The sequence below is a fragment of the Phragmites australis genome, chromosome 24 (genome assembly GCF_958298935.1).
Source record: "Phragmites australis chromosome 24, lpPhrAust1.1, whole genome shotgun sequence".
In the NCBI taxonomy this organism is placed as follows: domain Eukaryota; kingdom Viridiplantae; phylum Streptophyta; class Magnoliopsida; order Poales; family Poaceae; genus Phragmites; species Phragmites australis.
In genome coordinates, this window is record NC_084944.1 from 2,297,300 (window position 1) to 2,319,642 (window position 22,343).

At 43.8% G+C, this 22,343-nt stretch overlaps 1 protein-coding gene across 1 annotated transcript; it reads left to right on the forward strand.

The window, feature by feature from the left end:
- Positions 1–346: 346 nt before the first annotated feature.
- Positions 347–2,901, forward strand: LOC133907612 (serine carboxypeptidase-like 34). Its single transcript, XM_062349684.1, has 10 exons — positions 347–636; positions 749–856; positions 945–1,040; positions 1,138–1,230; positions 1,334–1,422; positions 1,571–1,849; positions 1,961–2,097; positions 2,206–2,301; positions 2,489–2,594; positions 2,741–2,901. The coding sequence occupies exons 1-10, from the start codon at positions 360–362 to the stop codon at positions 2,888–2,890; spliced, it is 1,431 nt and encodes a 476-aa protein (XP_062205668.1). The 5' UTR covers positions 347–359; the 3' UTR covers positions 2,891–2,901.
- The last annotated feature ends 19,442 nt before the right edge of the window (positions 2,902–22,343 follow it).

The following is a 22,343-nucleotide window of genomic DNA, read 5'->3' on the forward strand; positions in this document are numbered from 1 at the left end:
TATGCATACCTTTACTTTACAAATAAAACATTGTTCAGTATATCTTCTCCGTCCAATCGCCTGTTGCTGGAATATGATCAAGAATTTAAGTTTGAATCCCTTTTTTTTGGAGAAAACAGTTTTAATTTTTTTTATATTTACCTTTTCCATACTTATTAACACTGAGAAATCAAACATGCTTTTAACTTGCAGAACAAGACATGTTACTAGTCAATGCAAATCATGAGAAGAAAGACATCAAGGAAAAGTTCAAGCCGGCCAAGGATGATCTACTTGTCCCTAGAAAAAGCTTCAGCACTATAAATACTTAACCCCCATGCCTACGTTCTTGCAACCGCAAGTAAAAGAAACCTTGAACAATGAAGGTTCAGACCTTATCTTGCTTGCTACTTTGCACTCTTGCACTGGCACTTGCAGCACGGCCTGACGCAGGCGGCCTCGATGCAGCCACGGTAGCCGTGCAAGAGCTCGACCGCGTCATGTCGCTGCCGGGGCAGCCGAGCTACTCATCTGCGTTCAAGCAGTACTCCGGGTATGTCACGACCGATGAGTACCTTGGAAAGGCACTGTTCTACTGGTTCTTCGAGGCCACGGACAAGCCTGACGAGAAGCCACTGGTCTTGTGGCTAAATGGAGGTTGTTAACTAACTGCATCTATACTGAATTTCTAACAGCTGAAACTTGGGAAAACTTTGTAATTTGAATATGCAAGTAAATAATTAGTACTATGTGTTCTTGCTTTCTGCAGGACCTGGCTGTTCTTCTGTTGGATTTGGACAGGCACAGGAGCTTGGTCCATACTTGGTGAAGAAAGACTTGCCTGAGCTTGAGCTCAACCCGTATGCTTGGAATCAAGGCAGGTGCTGACAAAATAAACATGTCACAGCCTTGTCTTTGACTATAATAAATGGAAGCATGTAACTGATTGTCCGATGGTCTTTCAGCTGCCAATTTGCTGTTCCTGGACTCTCCAGCAGGTGTTGGATTTTCCTACACGAACACATCTTTCGAAAAAGATCCACCGGGAGATAATTCCACAGGTACATGTCTGACAAATATGTCTGTTAGCTGAATCTGCACATGAAAGTAAGAAACATGATCAATAATTGAATGAATCGTCGTTTGCATCCGCTGCAGCGCACGGTTCATACACTTTCCTCGTCAGGTGGTTCCAGAGGTTCCCCCAACACAAAGCCAAGGAGTTCTACATCGCTGGAGAGAGCTACGCAGGTTCAGCAAATAACTCATCCTTGTATACTAAATGGACTATGCTTGTAGAGGCATATTCAGCTCATATAATACATGTGTTTTCACTTGACTTTCTACTTGCTAGGACATTACATTCCCCAGCTCGCAAACGTCATCGTGGAGGAGAACAAGAAAGCCTCCAAAGAAAATTACATAAACTTCAAAGGCATCCTGGTATGCACTATAAGCAGCTACAAGCCTTCACATTCACATCTCCATGTTCCAATTGCACTGTCTTCTCCAGTAGTAATCACTGAACTTTTCTTCAGAAATAAAGTAGAGACTGACTGCTAACATTCATCTGCCTGAATTTTCATCCTAGATTGGGAACGCTTACATGGACGGGGACACTGATCTGTTGGGGATAGTCGATTCAGCATGGCATCACGCCATCATCTCAGACAAACTCTACAGCACCTTCTACAAGTCCTGCAACTTCAGCTTGGTCGACCTGTCTCCCGAGTGCAACGCGGCCCTCAGTCAATTCACCGCTCTCTATGAAATCATCGACATCTACAGCTTGTACACTGATCGGTGCGAGCTCGGGTACCCGGATTTCAACACGTCGTTCTCGGCGCAAATCGGGCGGACCGGCGGCCGTGTAAGCATCTTCGTTGGCTTCAGTTTGAGCAGAAGTTTCAGTCTTTTTCATCTCTTTTGTCATGTGTCTGATTAATCTATGTATGTTTTTCTTTTATACGCAAATTAACAGCTCGACTTTCTCAAGATACCGATGGGCTATGACCCGTGCACGCAGACGTATGCGACTGAATATTTCAACCGCAAAGATGTGCAGAAGGCTCTGCACGCAAATACCACAGGCGTGCCGCATCCTTACTCGCTTTGCCGGTATTTTCTCTACCCTAGATTTACTTCATTCGGAAGTATGTTTATCATGCAAACAAAGCTATTGCATTGGCAACTAATCAAACATCGTTGTCATGAACATTTTCCCAGTAATTCTATCAGCAACGCATGGACAGATTCTGACTTGACTGTCGTTCCAGTGGTCAAGAAGCTGGTGGACGCAGGGCTCCGCATATGGATTTTCAGGTAAAGTCTCTCGCTATCTGAAACCTATCCAAAATGGTGTTTGGCACATGGTGTACAACTGAAAAACATATCAATACCGAACTGCGCGTAGTCCTGTTAAGATTTGTAAGTAGATGAAAAACCAACACTTTTGTGAGGATGTTAGTCACAAAGAGAGCCTTTTAACTTGTTCTTTTGCGATGAGCAGTGGCGACACAGATGCAAGAATCCCTACCACCTCAACAAGGTACACACTGAAGAAGCTTGGCCTGCCCATCAAAGAGGACTGGTCGCCGTGGTACCATCACAAGCAGGTGACTCAGGAGCTGAACAAGTCTACTGCCTACAACCAACAAAAGAAAAAAAAAGCATATACATAGCTGATTCCATGTCACCATCTCACACATTACATGCTTGTACTTGTTTGTTCTGATGCGTCGTTGTCTCTGTGTTGTTGTAGGTTGGTGGCTGGACTGTGGTATACGATGGCCTGACATTTGTCACTGTGAGAGGAGCCGGCCACATGGTCCCATCCACCCAGCCTGAGCAAGCTCTCCAGCTCTTCAAGCACTTCCTGGCCAACCAGAACCTGCCCTCCAAGCCGTTCTAGAAAATGTCACAGGGAACACGTTTCTGAATAAAAATCAGTGATCGATGTATCATGATGAGTAATCTTTTGTGCATCACTGTCTTCGTATCCTTGGAATGAAACAGTGCTATGCTAGTGTGACCTTGTTAACTTTTTCCATTGTTATTCAGCCTTTTAACCGGCTGTTAGTTCGATAGTTTTTTTTTTTTTTTTTAAAACGAAATGGCAGAAGCTCTGCCATTCACTTAAGACGGAAGAAATTTGAAGGTAAAATCACAACACCCAGCCACATTGAGTGCGGTCGAGCTCTTATTTTGGAAGAACCTCCTGTTTCTTTCTTTCCATACCTTCCACATAATGTATATAGTTCGATAGTTTTCACCTTTTCATTCAGATCGTTTGAACACAGCCAACAGAAACGAATCAACGATAGCAAAAGTATCAGCAAAGATATTTTATTGCCAGAAGCTGTACAGGAAAACATGACATAAGGCCGGCAGCAGGCAGGACTTCTCAAATCATCGCGCTTCAGTGATCAGTGTCATCGTTCAATCATGGACCCCGTGCCCACTACACCGGCCTCCGTCATGCCGCCGTCGGGCACGGCCTGCTGCAGTAGCAGCGTTTGAGTAGGCCGCGGCACTCGCCGCCGGCGAAGCCCTCCTGCTTCTTGCACACGTCCGCGCAGTGGCCGGAGTCCAGGCACAGCCCCCGGAGCCGGGAGCTCAGCGTCACGCACTCGCCCGCCTGAACCTGCCCCGTCTCTGCATGCACACGCACGACGAGCACGCGACAACGTTAGCCGAAACATCAAATCGGATCATCGGTCAATGCCATTGCTGCTACACTTCTTGGCTCATGCATGCACCTACCGGCGTACACGAGGAGCAGGAGGACGAGGACGACGGCTGCAGAATGCTTCTCCATTGATGGGTTGGTTTCTCGTGCGTGCGCAAGTCAAACAGTATTGGACGGGTAGATGAGATGAGTGGAAGCACAGGCGAGAGTTCTTGAAGAACATAAATCGAATGGCTCTTTTAGAGTGCTCTCTCGTTAATTAGCATGTAATAAATCATTGATTGTTTGATGTTTTATTGCCAAAACTAAATTATTAACCGGGTCTTCCGGTCACTATTCATGGCAATAAAAAGAAAATGTTAAATGAGATCGACTGTGTGAAGGGCTGGCTCAAATTATTTCCTATTTCTTAACGCGCCGATGTGTCATCTGCATGGAGCTGACGAACGAAACGAGCCGGCTTGAGGCGCTAAGGCCTTCCACAATGTGCCAGTGAAGCCAGCAAAAAAAAAAAAGATGAACCTCACATGAGAAATAAGTATAGAACTGCCCAAACTACAACATATGAAGGAATTAGCATCGCCGTTATATATAGACCTGTGATTCACATGAAATAAAATACCATGATTGGGTACAACAACTCGACAACAATTCGACAAGACAAGGCGGGCCAGGCCGTTTTCTACGCGGCGCGTCGCCGAGGCCTCGCTCGCTCACGGCGTTGATTTCTGCAATGTAGTTCAGGCTTTTGACGGGCTGTCAGTGGAAACTTACCGACGCAATGGTGTAGCAGTAGGTAGGTCCTGCAGAAAATTTACAATTCTTAACGAAGCAATCAACCTTGGTAACCTATCTCATCACTCAAGCTTTTAATCAAACATAACATCATTCAGCAGGAAAGTTGGAATTCTTGTCGGACGCGCTACAGTCCGAGGCTGAGGCTTGAATGATACTTCAAATCTCCGAGGGCAGGGAAATCAATTCGATGGTCAGCTTCAACAGAAATGATAACTTATACACCAGCAAACCGCATGGTATGTGTATATATACACACATGTATATACATGGGGTGCTATTCTACAATCGGGCCTCCTATATATATAAGCCTCCCACCCCTCCTCCTAGCTCTCCCGTACTATAGCAGAACACACCATCAATGACGATTCAAAATTGCTATCAGTGATGGATTTACCATTTCTGACTATTAGTGCTGTGTCTAGAACCGGCACTAAAAATTCTTCACTGTCGGTTTCGTGACTCTAACCGGCAGTGAAAAGGTTCTAGGAGCCAAAAAAAATAAATAAACGAGTTGGCTCGACTGCCGCTCCTATCGCCACTCGACGCAGTGCTCCCGCCACCGCCGCATGCTCAAATCGACTTATCCATACGAACGCATCTCACAATCAAATCGACTTATCTCGGTCATACAACACATTTCACAGTCAAATTCAATACAACAACGCAAGAGTGTGCACCTAAATCACTACAAGATCTCGCTACTCAAAGCAAAGCAGAAAGAACAACAACAGTTTGCAATTAGCAACAACAACGTCGACCCAATCTACAACATTAGATCACAGTTAGTAGCAAAAGTGTTGATCCCAATCTACAACAGCAGAACACAAGAGATCAAATTAGAAACAAATCTCAAGAAGTGAAGGGGAAGGGGGAGGGGATCGAACCTTCGTAGCCGTGGACGACCAGATCTGGATGTTACCAGTGCTGTGGACAACCTCGTTGTGGAGCTCACCATGGTGGACGACCTTGTTGTGACTTGTCGTGGAAAACAACCACATCGTGGATGACCTTGCTGTGGTGGATGCCCGCGTTGTGGACAAGCTCGCCGGGGTGGATGAGCATGGCGCGTCCTGGAGGAGTAGCACGACGTGAATCCGACAGCCTTCTCCGTGGATCCCGCGAGCACAATGAGCTTGACGTGGAGGGAAGCACGAAGCGATGAGCAGCGAAGATAAGGAGTGAAGATCTCGCGAGCACGATGAGCAGCGAAGAGGGAGGGAGGGAGGGAGGGAGGGAGAGAGAGAGAGAGAGAGAGAGAGAGAGAGAGAGAGGAAGAGATAAGATGGAGAGGGAGAGAGAGTGAGGGCAGAGTCGAATAGATATGGAGCGGACGAACACAAATGGTCAGAGCCGAAAGAGATAAGGAGCGGAGGGACGCGGACGGATGTGAACTGTGAGAGCCATAACACCATTAAAGAGAAATTTCGGGTCCGTCCATATTAGTGGCGGTTCATGGCATGAACCGACACTGATAGTCTGTTTCAGTTACAGTTCTCAATGGCTCGATCATTGTTCACGCGTGGGAGATTAAGAACCAGCACTGATACATTATCAGTCTCGGTTCCTGTTCAACCGGCATTAATGAGCCGTTATTTTTTATTAGTTCTGTAGTAGTGCCATACGCCTGTAGGGATCGGTGATGTCCTAAGAGAGAGGTGAATTAGGACATCTAAAACTAATTGGTTTTAAAAACTTCACAAGATAAACCTATATCAATTTCTATCTAAATGTGCTTTAGGTTTATCTACTGTTCAAAAAGGTTTGCAACCTATAACCAATTTGAGAAACCAAGTTGAAACGTGCCTTGATTTATATGTGATTTGTTGCAGAGAGAAATGGAGTTGGAGTGTTTTGTCTCCGTGTTAAGAAAAAATGTACACGCTGGATGATCCGGCGCTCGGGAAATTGAACACGCTGGTGTCGGTGTATCAGGAACCGGGGGTCCCCGAATCCCAAGGCCAGACCAGCCATCTGCCACGTGGCGCCATCCCGCGGAGTCTCTCCCGTGAGGTGAGAAAAGATCAAGTCCCGGGAGAGGGCGCTCGGGGCAGCAGTCGGTGGCCCCCGAGTACCCCAGTTTCCCGATGATCCACAAAATCTAAGTACCGGGAAGAAAGTGCTCGGGAAGGTGTACGGTGACCCCCGAGCACCCTAATCCCCCGACGACCAGGAGAGCTGAGTACCGGGAGAAATATGCCCGGGGTCGCCGGTGGTGGCCTCTGGGCACCCAAGTATCCCGAGGACTCACCGAAGGAAGTTCCGGGAGAGAGTGCTCGGGGCAGCGTGCAGCAGTCCCCGAGCACTCGGTTCCCCAAGGATCCGTACAAATACGCCCGGGAGAGAGTGCTCGGGGAGGTGAACAGTACCCCCGAGCACTCGGTACCCCGACGACCCAGAAAGCCCCCTGGTGGAGGCCCCCGAGGGGCCCACCGATGGGGTGCCAGCCAGTCAAAGGCTTGAGGCCGCGTTTAAAGAGCGTGCGTGGCCTGTCACCTCCAACTGCTCCCGCCGCGCTCAGCGTCAGTTCCTGCCACGTTCTGGCAGAGAGACGTGGGGTTATTAATTGCACGGGTCCCGTCCCGTGCCATCCGGCCTGTCTCAGGATAACGTCGTAAGGGCTGAGGCGTTCCGTCTGCCGCGCTGCTGTGGCAGGGGAACAAGACAGGGCGGGCACGTCGGGCCGCTCTGCGGCTGCCCGGTGGGCCCTCTCCACGACGCCCGTTGCCCTGGCATTTATTGTGACGGGTGCCCGGGCGTGCGACGCATTTTCCACCCCCGGTCATTTCGCCCAGAGGAAATGATGACGCCCATTCCATTTGTGGCGCCTTGGAGTTTGCGCCCTCCCGTGCGGGGCGTATCGCCGTTGGCAGGTATTTGAAGGGGCCGGCGGCACAGCAGATATGGTGGAATGCATCCAGAGAGAGAAACAGAAAGGAAAGAAGAGGCAACGGATAGAAAGAACAAGAGAAGGGAAGACTAGAGAAGGCTGAGCCCAGTCCCAGCCAAGAACAAGGAGCCCCAGACTCTTAGATAGATCAAGATTCTTATAACCAGCAACATCCTTGAGGGACTTCCTCAGGACAGTTATAGTATCCATACAGGAGTAGGGTATTACGCTCCCGTGCGGCCCGAACCTGTCTAAATTCTGGTGTATTTACTTCTTTTTGCACTAGGCCTCACCACCACCACCGGTCGTTGCATTCATTCCCATTTATTTCTCCGACGAACATATTCAGGATCATCCCCCCGGCCGAATCTCTAAAAAGGGGTCTCTCGGGATCCCTACGACTGGAGTTAATCCTCCGACAGCTGGACTGTCTGGCGTTCAGAAGGTTTTCATGTCGGAGTATTTCAGCTCAGAAGAAAAAGTTGAAGTACACACCGGATGGTCTGGCGTTGGGCAGCAATGCATGCCAGAGCATTTGTTCCGGAGAGGTTGTAGATTAGCTCTGGTGGACTTGCACTCGCCGGATGGTCTGATGATGGGGAGAAATGGATGCTGGACTAATATTTGCAGAGAGGTTGCAAAATGGACGGTCTGGTGAGTTGAACACGCTGGATGGTCCGGTGCTCAAGAGGAGTGAACACCGGAACATCCGGCATTCACATTTTCTCTAAGATGTGCTTTCAACTGAGGATTTTGATTGTGGCTAATCTATAATGGAGTTGAAGATATGTGTTTGCTTATCTCATGTTGTGCAGGTGATGTATACGACTTGGCGATCGACGACGGGATGATTGGAGCCAAGCGGGGTGCTTGTGCTGGACGATCAACGGGGACAGATGGAGACAAGGATGATCCTAGATGTGCACATAAAGGTCAAGCAAAGCATGAGAAAATGGATGAAGATGACGTGTTGATAAATTCAAACATAGAGGATGCCAATGCAAGTGACAAGGTGGCTCGAGAGATCGAGAGCGGGAGAGACTTACCGGCGGTCAAGATCGCAAGATGAAGTACACGTGTTGACATCAGGATGCTTGCTTGAGGTAAAAACAAGTGGCAGTGGGTCACGTCTTGAGAAACGTGCGAGGTGATTTCGTGATTTGGCATCAAAACAGTGAAAGGATGGAGCGCACATGACATCATCGTGAAACTTGTGTCAAAACAAAGCTATATCGTGAAGGCACCATGTCCATTCAATGGATGTAGGAGAAAATGGATCAAAATATCCTCAGTAATAGGTAGAAGTGTACTACAAGAGAGAGGTATTTTGGGAATAAGGAAACTTGGCATTCAAGGAAGTTTCTAAGGTCTATAAATAGAGAGGTAGGGTTGTTGGGAGAATGGGAGCTAGCTATTTGAGTTTAAGTGCTAGGATTTTAGAGGAGATGGAGAGTGTGACTTAATCACAAAAATTTTTAACTTGAAGTGAAATTTGTAATTAATTAGTATACTAAAACTCATGATGTTATAGAGGGGCGCTGGGCGGGCAAGCATGTGAGCGGGGGTGCACAGCTGGGCAGGCGTGCGTAGGGGCGAGCAGCGCGTGGGGACACATGGCGAGGAGTTGGATTGGTTGAGAAGAATAATTATTTTAAACCGTAGCTATAAAATAGCACATGTATATATACACGTATACATCTTGGTACGTATTACCATATACCAAGTGAAGTGTTAAGCATAACTAACTTCGGAACGTTTGGTCATACCCTAGATTTGAATTTATATCATATTGAAGCTCTTGTTCATTCCAAAATTCAACACTAAGGAACAACCGCCTAAATTCAAATCTAGAGCCATATACCAACTAAATCCAACTAAGAATCAAATATAGATCATCTCTATGCATCTAACAGTGACAAAGTTGTAAACTTTTCCTAAATTAGATCTCAATTGCATTTCTAAATCCATAACCATAGAACAAGCACCAACCATCAACCCTAGAGTAATCTACCAAGTAAATCTATCTAAAAAAGAAATATAGATCATCTTAATATCTTATTAACCTTAGAGCACTTCTCCTCTAAATATTGAATCCTTGAATCATAGAGATGGCAAAAATGGTGATTGACGCAGTTCTGGTGGGTTTGCGGTGACTCTGGTCACGCTTGTGAGAGAAGGTGTGCTTTATACTGTAGCGCACTATCTGTGCCGATTGGTATATCGAACCGATACTGATAGTATTTATCAGTGTCAGTTCTTAACTTTTCAGTGATTGTTCGCGCGTGGGAGTTTAAGAACCGGCACTGATACGTTAACAGTACTGATTACTTTTGAATCGGTATTAATAGGACGCTACATATGTGATGTTCTATAGTAGTGTAGCTACAAATACGATAACAGAAGTCCAGCAATTTTATTACCACGAGCCACTTTTCTTAAACACAAGCTATCGGGCAAGCATTACACGCGGCAAGCAGGGAATTATGATTCATTCATGAAACCCGGCATCACCACTCTGCAGGTCTCCGTCAGGCGCGGTCGCCGGCGCCGGCATCGCGCAAGGCGTGATGCAGAAGCAGCGAAGGTAGAGGCCGCGGCACTTGCCGCCGGAGTAGCCCGTGCCCTCCTTCATGCACGTGGCCGCGCAGCGATCCGAGTTAAAGCACGGCCCCCGGAACGTGTTGCTCCGCGTCAAGCACTCTCCCGCCTGAACCTGCAGCCCCATCTCTGCAAGTACACGCGCGCACAAGCAGCGTTAGCCAAAGCATCAAACGAGACCAACCACGGATTGTATATGTTGCGAGACTTCTTATTATCTCATGCACGTACGTACCGGCGGCCATAACGAGCAGGAGGACGAGGACGGCTGCAGATAACTTCTCCCGTGAAGGCTCCATTGGTGGATTTCTTGCGCGTCGAAGAAAAATTGGATGGAGAGTAGATGAGTTAGAGCGGGTCCTATTGCGGTATATATAGAGAGAGGAGAAATGAAATGGAAATCCTTAATCCTGCGAGGCGATTCTCCAAATCTTCTCAGAGGCCTATTGTAGGGTGCTCTGAATACCCCCTCTTAAGGTAAGGCAGCGAATAAATATTGTGCTTTGATGGTTCAATGTTTTGTTGCTAAAAGTATGGGTGTTGCTATATGTCAGATGCATGAAAACAAGCCATCCTTCGGTCAATACCCTTGAACCGTCAGATTTGAATCCAACGGTATACTTTCTTTCTTGAACCTACGTTCAGCTTCCTGCGCCGCACGCTCGCATGCGTCCCGGGCAGCGTTCCCACCGTCTGTCGTTGTGCTAACCACTCTATTTTTATTGCCCTTGCCGCCAACCCTACTCAATACCTACCTACCGCCCACGGCGCCGACGCCGTAGTCGCCTCGTCGCACCACCACGTGCTTCCTACCGCCGGTTCGGTCGGCACCCCAGCCTCACTCTAACCTCTGGGGTCGCTAGTGAGCCTTAAAACCCTGAACCCTAACCTCCTCTCCTGAATTCGCCGGTGTTCACATGATCGCGTAAGATCTTTAGCCTTTTTAGACGCCTGATCATTATGAGACGTGCAAAAGTACATGTCTCCTGTTTTTCGGGGTACTATTTATGGAATCAAAATGAAAATCATTAAGTGGGATAGCATAAATGCTCTTTATTTTTCCTCTAAAACGAGGATAATATATTCCAAAATGCACTTACCTATCTGCATGGTAATAAATGGATTGATTTGAGTTACGGAAATAAGTCGATTCAGATTCTTACCAAGAGAGTGCGGCGTTAAATTGGATATAATGGCCCTGTACAAAAAGTTTGCTTACACACGTTGATATGATACGTGAAGAATTCACACGTTTTGTGTGCCAGAAAGTAAAACAAATTGCTCGTATATGTACATTAATTTTTTTAAGAAAAGCGGGAAGGATTTTTATACATATGAAACTAACATTACATCATGCACCTCGCAGGGGGACCCTGATAGAAGTACAAATTACAAACAAGTCCTTTTGAGGTCCACCCTATTGTCTCCATCGCCTTTGATTGAAATCTCCGACGCTCTCACCGGAGAAAGGTAAAGAGGAACACCGAGATAGAAGCTTGAAGTCGAATCCCACGTGGACGAAGTAGACTGAAGTTTTAGATGCACCATTAGTAGCACGGCAAAAAAGTTGACGTGCGCTTGAACCGTTGCATGCTTAGCAGACGGCCACCAGTCGTACCCTCGTCACAAAGAATGGGATCAGACGCATATCGCCTTAAACGCAGACCCCAATTGATGCACAACGAATATGCATTAAGGGGATAAAAACACCCTCCCGCACGCACAGAACACCAAACCTTGACAGACATCTACCATAGCCATCGTCGAAGCTGACACACTGGCCAACAAACTCCGAAGGCCAGCAGGAAACCCAAACCCGACTAGGAATCACCTATGATGGCACCTCTTGGAACCAAACCCTGCACTAAACTACAAGCCAAAAACTACAAGCACAAAACTACTAATCTACAACCTAAATAACCACTTATCTATTCTAATACTAACCTAACCACCAGGGGCGGAGCCACCCTCCACCTTCTACGCCAGGATGCCATGGGAGGCGAGGGGGCCGGCTGAATCACCGCCTGACCGCTCGAATCGCAAAATTAATATATGTACATTAATTTTGCGTGCCGTATGGGGGCGGTAGCAGTGTAGCTGTACAGTTTATAGGAGAACGTATGAAGATCCCTTGCACACGAAGATGCGAGTACTATATAACATGAATATTTCAGTGTCCAGTCTGAAGATTTGAGAGGGATATGGGCCTCCACTTGCTCCCGCGGCCATGTCTATTTCCCGTCCTATTGCCCATGCATTGTCGTCAATCGCATGCAGCAGCGCAGGAAATTTAGGCCCATGGAACACAAGTTCTGTTGCTATCTCTGAACATTTGCATCTGAAATCTTATGCATCGTTTACAAAGCAGAATGTATGAGGTCTGTCACAACGACAAGTCCAGTAGCATAAAGAATTGCAGAGCCGTAATGCGGCAGGTCATGATGCAACGTACGTATGACCTGTGATGTGATCTACATGCCATGATGAGAAACTGATGCTGGTACCGGGTCTACCCTGTGTCAGGAGCTAGGAACCCGATTCAGGAACTCAACACATACATACATGTGAAAGCGTGTCCCTTCAGCAATGGCGGACTCAGGATTTTTGAGGGTATGTAATATTATGAGGGAGGGAAGGTAATTGGATTGATGATTGACTAGGTACGTATGCATGTGGATCGTAGGCTAACGAGAACATGCGGAAGTGAGTATGGGCTGAAAGCGCATGCCCAATAAAAGAATAAAAGTATAAGGTTGTGAGTTTTAAATCTAATTAGTTGTGTACTACACGTATGTCTAATATATACTATATATAATTAATTTTTTCTTAAAAAATTAGGTATGCAACTACATACCCATGCACCAAGGTGGGTCCGCCAATACCTTGTAGCGTCGTACTATTTTTCGGACTCCGGGAAAAATAGCGCTGCTGCAAGTGGGACAGACTGTGTTCGGTGATCACTACGTGAAAAACGAACAAATGAGACATAATTTAGTGACAGGTCATTATACGACCCGTCAGTTATGTCGCCTCAGGTCACGACAGGGTATAGACCCATCACAGATATAAGGTAAAAGGTGACGGGTCATAATATTATTCGTCACCTATGACACGAGTGACCTGTAATAACTATACCCATCACTTATAATATGATCATAAATGATAGGTCTTTCAGCACTAGTTATAAGTAACGGGTCGTATTATGACCCGTCACTTATAACTTGGTATAGGTAACGGATCTCCTTGAAAGAGTCATAAGTGACAGGTCGTAATATGACCTATCACTTATGACAAGTAATAAGTGACGGGTCATAACACGACCTATTACTTATTATATGGATCTATTTTAAGAGCTCGCTAGCCACTGTATGGACGAATATTTACTCAACAGTGCTGCCCGCACAGTGTTGGCGATTTTCACTAGCTCCGCGAAATTTTTTCTAATATCTTATTGATTTGAAGTTTGAATTGATGCTAGGTCTTTGAAGATTCGCATATCCCCTTTTCTTCCTTCTCTAATCCCTATTTGGTAGATTTGTTGTGCTTTTAGTTGTAATTGGTTACTTTGCATCTTTATTTGAAATCTTAGGACAAGTGAGTTGTATTTATGTTAGATTTGATATTATGTTTGCTTGATCTACCGTGAGATACCACAGATCTAGTGTATTTGTATGGAATTTCTAATCGTATGCTTAACCACGAAATTAAGATAATTGTTAATGAAGAATAAATATTTTTATATTAATTGTAGATGACGGATAAAAGTTAGATGTACCTTGAGACCCGGACTTGTCCGAAGTACTTGAGCAGGGTGAAGCATTTCATGAGTGCTGCCTTAATGGATTTGAAGATCATGGTAAAACAGCAATGTATTGTCCATGTCGCGACTGCAAGAATGATAAGAAGTTCTCAAAACCAGATAATATCTATGCACACTTCATCATGTGTGGATTTAAAGAGAATTATGCATGTTAGAACAAACATGGCGAGGAAGGCCTTAACGAGGGAGAGTTGGATCGATCCCTCTATACTTACAGTGTAGATCAAGGACTTACACTCGGTGAAATGGATCACGATCTCAGGGATGAGTATATATTAGGTTTCAATGATAATGATCTCGATGATTTTGTGGAGAATGTGGACCAGATGGTGTAGGATGTCGAGCGGCACGACGAGTATAACAATGGTGAGTTTGCTAAATTCCTGGAATTTGTGCGGGATTCCAAGACGCCCATTTATCCCAACTGTAAAGAGAAGTACACGCAGATATTTAGGAACCTAAAGCTTCTACAGCTGAAGGCAACCAATGATTAGACTGACAAGAGTTTCGAAGCATTGCTGAATCTGCTAAGGGACATGCTACCGGAGGATAACTTGTTGCCCGAGGGAATCTACGACACGAAGAAGAAACTTTGTCCGTTATGACTGGAAATAGAAAAATACATGCATGTAAGCAGAATTGTATCTTGTTTTGTGGAGAGTATGCCGAGCTAGATCAATGCCCCATTTGTAGAACCCATCGATGTAAGTGTAGAAATGATGGTGGTCACAGGGATAGAGGCAAGAAAAGTAAAGGGTCTCCTAGGAAGGTGATGTTGTATTTTTCTGTAATTTCCTATCTGAAGCGTTTGTTTGCCAACAGAAATGAAGCTCAATTGGTGCACTGGCATAAGGAGGGTCGTAAGAACGACGCAATGATACGACACCCGGTGGATTCCACTCAGTGGCGAATTGTTGATTCCATATTTGGTTGGTTCACTGAAGAATAGAGAAATATTAGGTTCGCTATCAGCACAGATGTCATGAATCCATTCGGTAACATGAATATCTCATATAGCACTTGGCCTGTTGTATTGTCGATCTACAACCTTCCACCCTAGATTTGTAACAAGCGGAAATACATTATGTTATTGATCTTGATATGAGGAACTAAACAACCTGGCAACGATATCGATGTGTATCTTAGGCCTTTAGTCAAGGTTTGGGATCAGTATAAGAGTACTTTACCTTCTACGCCATGTTGTTCATCACCATCAATGATCTTTCAGTACTTCGTAACTTGTTAGGTTACAGCAAAATAAAAGGTGAAGCTTGCCCTTATTGCTTAGATGACATATGCAATTTGAGGTTGAACAACTCAAAGAAAATAGTTTACATGTGACATCGACGTTTACTTCCCAGGAAGCACCCGTACTGAAATATGGATAAACATTCGATGGCACAAGGAAGAAAACATCATCTCCGAGGCATTTCAGCGGCGAAAATGTCCACAATTAGGTTAAGAATATCGATGTTGTCCTTCACAAGGGAAAACAATCCTCCGAGGATGATAAATAGTTAGGAATGTGGAACAAGAAATAAATATTATTCGAACTAGAGTATTGGAAAAAATTAGATGTTCGTCACTCTATCGACAACATGTATGTAAAGAAGAATATCTGCGAGAGTATAATTGGTACATTGCTCCAAATGAAGGAAAAAGGAACGGATCATGAGAACACACGAACTAGCCTTAAAGAAATGGGGTTAAGGCTGGAACTCCATGCACATGATACGGACAAAGGAAAATATCTACCCCAGGAGATATCACTCTCCATTTAAGATAAAAAAGAATTCTATGACTTTTTGCACAATATAAAAGTTCCTTCCGGATACTCATCCAACATCGCAAGACTTGTTTTGGTGAAAGAGCTAAAAATGAACTTCGCCTTGATGAAGTCCCATGATTGCCATGTGATGATGGTGTCACTACTTGCGGTAGCTATTAGAAACATCCTCCCAATTAAGGTTCGCGAGGCTATTATGAGCTTGTGCTTTTTCTTCAATGCAATTGAACAAAAGGTGCTCGATCCAGGCTCGCTGGAGTAGCTAGAAAAAAGACACTTTGAGACTCTATGTATTCTTTAGATGTATTTTCTGCTATCCTTTTTTTGATATCATGTTACATCTCATTACTCACCTTGTGAAGGAGATACACTACCTTGGTCCCATGCTCCTGCATCACATGTTTACATATGAGATATATATGGGCATTCTCAAGTCGTAAGTAAGGTATCAAGCCTTTCCTGAGGGATGCATCGTGCAGGGTTACGCGACGGAGGAGGCATTAGAGTGGTCTGTTAATTACACTGACCTAAATAACCCAATTAGTGTGCATAAGTCTCGCCATGAGGGGAGGCTTGCCGGTGTAAGGGTCTTGGGGAAGGTGGCAATAACTCCTGATTAGAAGGCATACGATCAAGCTCATTTCCTCGTGTTGCGACAAATGAGAGAAGTGTGCCCATATGTCGATGAACACAAGCAGATGCTACTTGAAGAGAATCCAGAGCAGTAGCTTAGGTTGTGAGGCAACATATTCAAAGGTTCACGACTTAGTTCCGAGATCGAATCAGATAATCGAGTACTCCTACAAGTGCTCTAATAAAAAAACTAGCATCGGACCCTACATACACAATTATAACATATCAAGAGTACGATATAAACATATTCATATTTTACACGGTTGCCCAAGATGAGAAAAGTATATACCAGAACAGTGGTGTTTGTATAGATGCTTATGACAACGACATATAGAGGGGCACGTACTACAGTCAAATAGAGGAAATCTGGGAATTGAACTACTTGAGATTCAAGGTAGCCCTGTTTCGTGCCATCGGGTATATGAGGCAAAGGGTCTCACTAATGATAAGTATGGATTCACTAGCGTTGATCTCAAACATGTCGAATACAAGTCTGAACCCTTCGTACTCGCTAAAGATGTTCGCCAAGTCTTTTATGTGACCGACACAACAAAGAAGAAAAGTCATGTGGTTTTCGCTGGGAAAAGATGCATCGTCGGAGTTACAAACGTCGTTGATGAGAATGAGTTCAATCAATTCGATTAAATCCCCCCTTTGCTACTGCAATCGTGCCACGCATGATTTTGGTAGTTGATCAAAACATATAGGGTCAAACCAATACATGTATATGATTCAGGTATAAATTCGGAGCATAAATAATTTTCTATTCCCCTTACATATTTTTTGCATTTTCTTCTAATTTTATGAGTTTTATAACTAAATGACACTAACCACATAAAAAAAGCTAAAGAGACTAATTTTTAATTAAATCTTATTGTGATAAAATATTACAGTGAGACTAGCCATGCTATTAGCATGAGTCATCTTGCTAGTTATATTATTATTTAAGCATTAAAATAAGCCATCATATTCGCTCTTAAGATTATGAAATTATCAGGTTAGTAAAAAAAAAGATATATACCACTCATTGTTATAAACATCTAACGGACTAAATTAAATCAAAGAGTCTATATCAAATATGATTAATAAATAACTAAATTTAAAATTAAACAATATGGAAAAAAGAATGATCCATATAAATATAGTCTTAGGAAAAATCAAATTAGTATAAAAATCAAATACCTAAATAAGCAGTCCATATAAATACAATTAATCAATAGTTAAATTCATAATAAAAATGATTCAAATTTTTTGAAACTCTTAATAAGATAATAGACTAAGAAACATTGTGCACCTCAAGATCGTCGTATCAAACAGGCAGCAGGCAAGGAACAATATGCAACAAGACAAACCTATTTTGATTTTGGTTGGCCTACACCTGATGCATGATTTTGGTTGTTGATCAAAACTTATACGGATTGAATCAATACATGTATATGATTAGAGTATAAGTTTGGAGCATAAATAGTTTTCTATTCTACCAACATAATTTTTAAATCCTCTTCTAATTTTATGAGTTTTATAACTAAATGACACTAACAACATAAAAAAAACTAAAGAGACTAATTATTAATCAAATGTTATTGTGACAAAATATTGTAGTAAGACTAGCCACGCTATTAGCATTAGCTACCTTACTAGTTATATTATTATTTAGGTGTTAAAAGGAGCCACCATATTCGCTCTTAAGTTCATAAAATTATTAGGTAAATCAGAAAAAAGAAAAAGATTTATACCACTCATTATTATAAACATCTAATGCTCTAGATTAAACTAAATATCAAATATGATTAATAAATTACTAAATTCGAAATTAAAAATTATAGAAAATTAGCAGTTCGGTTTTCTTAGGATTTGGGAAGCAAAATATCTAAATAAAAAGTCCAAATAAAAAATAATAATAATTAAAAATTGGGGTTAGAATAGAAAAAAGAAAATCCATATCAAATATAGTCTTATAAAAAATAAAATATTATAAAAACCAAATGCCTAAATAAAGCGTCCTTGTAAAATATAATTAATCAATAGCTAAAATTCAAAATAAAAATATTTTTTCAAAATTCTTACTAAGATAATAATAGATTAAGAAGCACTGTGTAGCTCAAGGTCGTTGCATTAAACAGTCACTAGGCAAGACATAACACGCTAGTAAGGCAAATCTATTCTGATTTTAGTTGGACTGTCTACACCTGACACATGATTTTAGCTGTTGATCAAAACTTATCCGAATCGTACTAATACATGTATAAAATTTGTTACAAATTTAAAGCATAAATAAATTTCTCACCACTAACATAAAAAACCCAAAGAGACTAAATTTTAATCAAATATTATTATTACAAAATATTACATAGAGACTAGCCACGTTATTAATGTGTGCCACCTTGTTATTCCTTTCAAACTCGGTAAGCAGATCTTAGATTTATTTTTGTCCGTTTTAGTTTATCCTTATACAAATTCTTCATGGATACAGTTTTAGTCGATCTCAAACACATCCTTTAGGAAGACTTGATAAGAACCCCTCCGGGTAATACACCCAAACGGGCAGAAGCCGATGATCACATCCAACCAAAACAATATCAGAAGCCCAGCAACTTTATTACCACAACATGTCGGGCGAACGTTTTACACTGCCCGACATTTCACGTACTGTTGCTATCATCACTCATTTCACGTTCTGCTGCTACTATCACACCAGCACCTGTCTGGTCTGCGTCCGGCGCGAAAGCCGGCGCTGCCGCGCACGGCAAGATGCAATAGCAACGATCGCGCCAGCCGAGACACTTGCCGCCGGTGTAGCCCTTGCCCTCCGATCTACACACGTCCGAGCAGTGGTCCGTGTTCAAGCACAGCCAATGAAACCTGCCGCTCAGATGCAAGAACTCGCCGGCCTGAACGGCCGCCATCTCTGCATGAACACGCGCACGCGCAAAAATGTTAGCCAAAGCATCAAACAAGCTAGATCACCGATGAACGTTGCGACCCCTTATATAGCTCATGCATGCACGTACTGGAGGCCATAACGAGCAGGAGGAGGACGACAACTGCAGAGAGATTCCTACGGGAAGGCTCCATTGGGTGATTTTTTGTGTGTGTGTTGAAGAATAATGATCGTATAGGGGATGAGTGAAAGCCCGGGCCTCCCGGCGTGGTAACATATATCAGGTGCGGAAGAGGAGATATTAAATTGATGCTCCAAAACCTTACAAGAAGTTTGGAAGAAAATTAATTGTTAACATTAACAAACGGACCTTTTTAGGATTCCCTTAATTATTATTACCCTATTTTGAAAGCAAAGCAAAATCTTTACCGTATAAAATATGAGTTTGTTTCCGTGTCATATCTTCCCTCTATTCTCTTCGGATCTAATAAAAACCCTAAAATTTCTATAATTTACCTACTTTTATCATCCACCATCGACTTTCAGTTTTCTGTTTCGTTACCAGCTATGGATGTGAGACCTATTTTATTAATAAAAATAAATAAATAATTAGTAGGAAAATTAATAGGTAATCTTCTCCTCCTTTTTCAAATCCCATCTAAAATCAAACTACGGTATCCCTCTCAACGTATTCGTTCGGCGGCACTTACATAGTATATCCACATCTACATACATTTAATATGTGCTTGATGTTACTATATCTAATATTTGTGTTTTTGTTGTAATATACGGGTACTTAGCTAGTGTTTAGAACATAGTAAGACTACAAATTAATCTTGACCATTGTTAGTTCATGTTTTATTTTCATAATAACCTATTAATTAAAATAAAAAAAATGAACCAAGATGGCGCTCTCGACTACCGCTCCCTCCTCTGGCGATCGTGATGGCGATCTTTGGTGATCCTCACCATGGGCAGCCTCGCGGGCCTGGACTTTGGTCCGGGGCTTGATCTGCAACAAAGGATACACTCCGGGTTCGGTTCCCCGGTCACCTTCACCCCCTCCTCTTCGTCGCAAGAGTTTTTCCTAGTGGCCTCCTACTCTCCTTTGATCGGTCTGCCATCTGGATCAATGTGGACTCGGTTGGCATCATTTTGCAATCATGATTGGGTGGAATGGCTGTGGATTTTCGTGTCCACCACCTCAAAGATGGGTGCTTTTGTTTCTCTGTCCATGGTTTTCTGATCTAGCTATGGGCTTAGGAGTTTCAAGTGCAACCTCTTTTCTTTGCACGTTGATCTTTGGGGCAATGGTGGCCCAAACTCGTCTCGTCAGTATGCTCTTTGGTGGAGTTGCAAGAAAAAGAATGGACTCAAGTTTCACATAAGAAACGTTCTTATGCTAAAGTTCTTTCAAAGAAACCTGCCATTGTTCAGCGTACCAAGCAATCTGTTTTCAATCGGCTTTCTTACCTCCGTGATTATCATCTGAACTTTTTGGGTGATGAAGGTCAGGTCTTTAATGTGGACTCAAATAATCAAGCAGCCCTCACTGCTCATCGTCAGTCTGTTTTTGATAGGCTGGAATTGCCTCCTTCAATTTTAGTTCATGGGCATCAATCTGTTCAACAGGATTCAGGGTCTGTCTGTCGAGAATCAGATCCCGTTTCTTTGCAGCAAGGGGATTTGAATCTGGATTCGAATGCATCTAAATCGGCAGTAAAGGACAATCAGGCTGATTTCCAGGGATATTTCCATCGTCAATGTTATCATTGCCTTGCATGGGGGGCATATTGCTTGTTTCTGTTGCAACCAGATACGTTGCAGGGTTTGTCACAGAAATGGTCATGTTTCCTTCCAGTGCACCGCAAGAAAACAAACCTCGATAAGTTTATCGTGTTAAAGGAAAAGCCCTCGGGCTCATTTACCACCCATCTCACCAACCTCGGCTGCAGTGATCTCGGAGCAATGGTGAACTACCCAATGGATCTTGCGTCCCTTGTGCCACGGGGTTTCCGGTTGGCCAATCAGACGGAGGAGGAGGAGCACCCGCAGCGCGTTTTCGCCTTCCGTGGCTCTAGCATGAAGCGCCTCAACGAGCATGTCGCCATTGCTCTGTTGGATCTTGAGGTTCATCATGTTGATTACCCGCATGTCTCCAATGCTATCCGTAGCTTTGTGGTAAACACCCTCCAAAATTAGCCCCTCTGGTTTGGGTGCCGCTACTATTGCTTTTGGCAGTTGTGTTGAGCGTGAGTGTGCTACAAACATCATCACATGCACATCATCTAAACGCCATCAACACATGCACATCAACACATGTAATGTTAAATCACTTTACGTTTTTCCCAATTTCATAATAAAGCTAATTATACCAATTTTTCGGCACACATGATCTCACATGTTCGTTGGTTGCCTGCTACTTGAACATGAAGAGGGGGTCATTGCTCCTATAGATGGAGATCCTTTACCACCCCATGGCCAAACCCACATCCACCTCCTCCACCCCCACCCCCACCCCCACCCCCACCCCCACCCCTGTTGGATGGGTCGCAATGTGTTCCATGATGAGGTTGGATCATTTGCTGGTGAACATAGCTATTACTCCTCTGCAGGTGTTGATCATGCTACTAGCCTAAATAGTGGTAGCCTAGCTCAAGATATGGATGCAGATAAGAAGCTCCCGTGGTTGCTACAACGATTGTAGCTATTGGTCCTACTGTTGGAGAAGCACCTAGAGCCTTTACACCAGCTATCACTACCCAAAAAGTATTCCTGGCACCGGCTCTTGCATCTGCTATCCCTGAGGTGCCATCACTCCGTCTGTTCTAGTGGCATGTGCTTCTCATCATACAAGTCAAACTTTGTTTGTATACATGTTTGGCTGTTACTTTTTGGGTCTGATCCAGAATATTGCCGCCCAAAAATTCATTGGATATATATTGTATTGGCATTATTCCCTTGATACAAACCCTGATGCCACCTCCAACATGCAGTCTGATGGAACTACACGAGAAAGAGCAAGTGGTGCTCGAGAACCATGCTCCTATTCAAGAAGATCTTGCTGATGATGAAGCTGAGGAGGACATAGACTCTGATGTGCTGGAGATCTCCAAGCCTGCCAACTTCCCCAAGCGTTGCCACAAGCGTGTGTATCATGTACCTAGCCTCTAGGTAATGACAGGTGGGGGCTAGCACTCAGAGAGGGGGCTACAAATGGTAGTAAGTGTGAGTGGCTCAAGTCATCGAACACTATTAGGAACAGATTCTCTT

What these genes read in the sequence shown, in the direction of transcription:
- LOC133907612 (XM_062349684.1), top strand. Translation starts at nt 360, where the DNA reads ATGAAGGTTCAGACCTTATCTTGCTTGCTACTTTGCACTCTTGCACTG. An exon ending in GGTCTTGTGGCTAAATGGAG is followed by an intron (nt 637 to 748) that starts GTTGTTAACTAA and finishes TGCTTTCTGCAG; the next exon opens with GACCTGGCTGTTCTTCTGTT. An exon ending in CATCCTTACTCGCTTTGCCG is followed by an intron (nt 2,098 to 2,205) that starts GTATTTTCTCTA and finishes ACATTTTCCCAG; the next exon opens with TAATTCTATCAGCAACGCAT.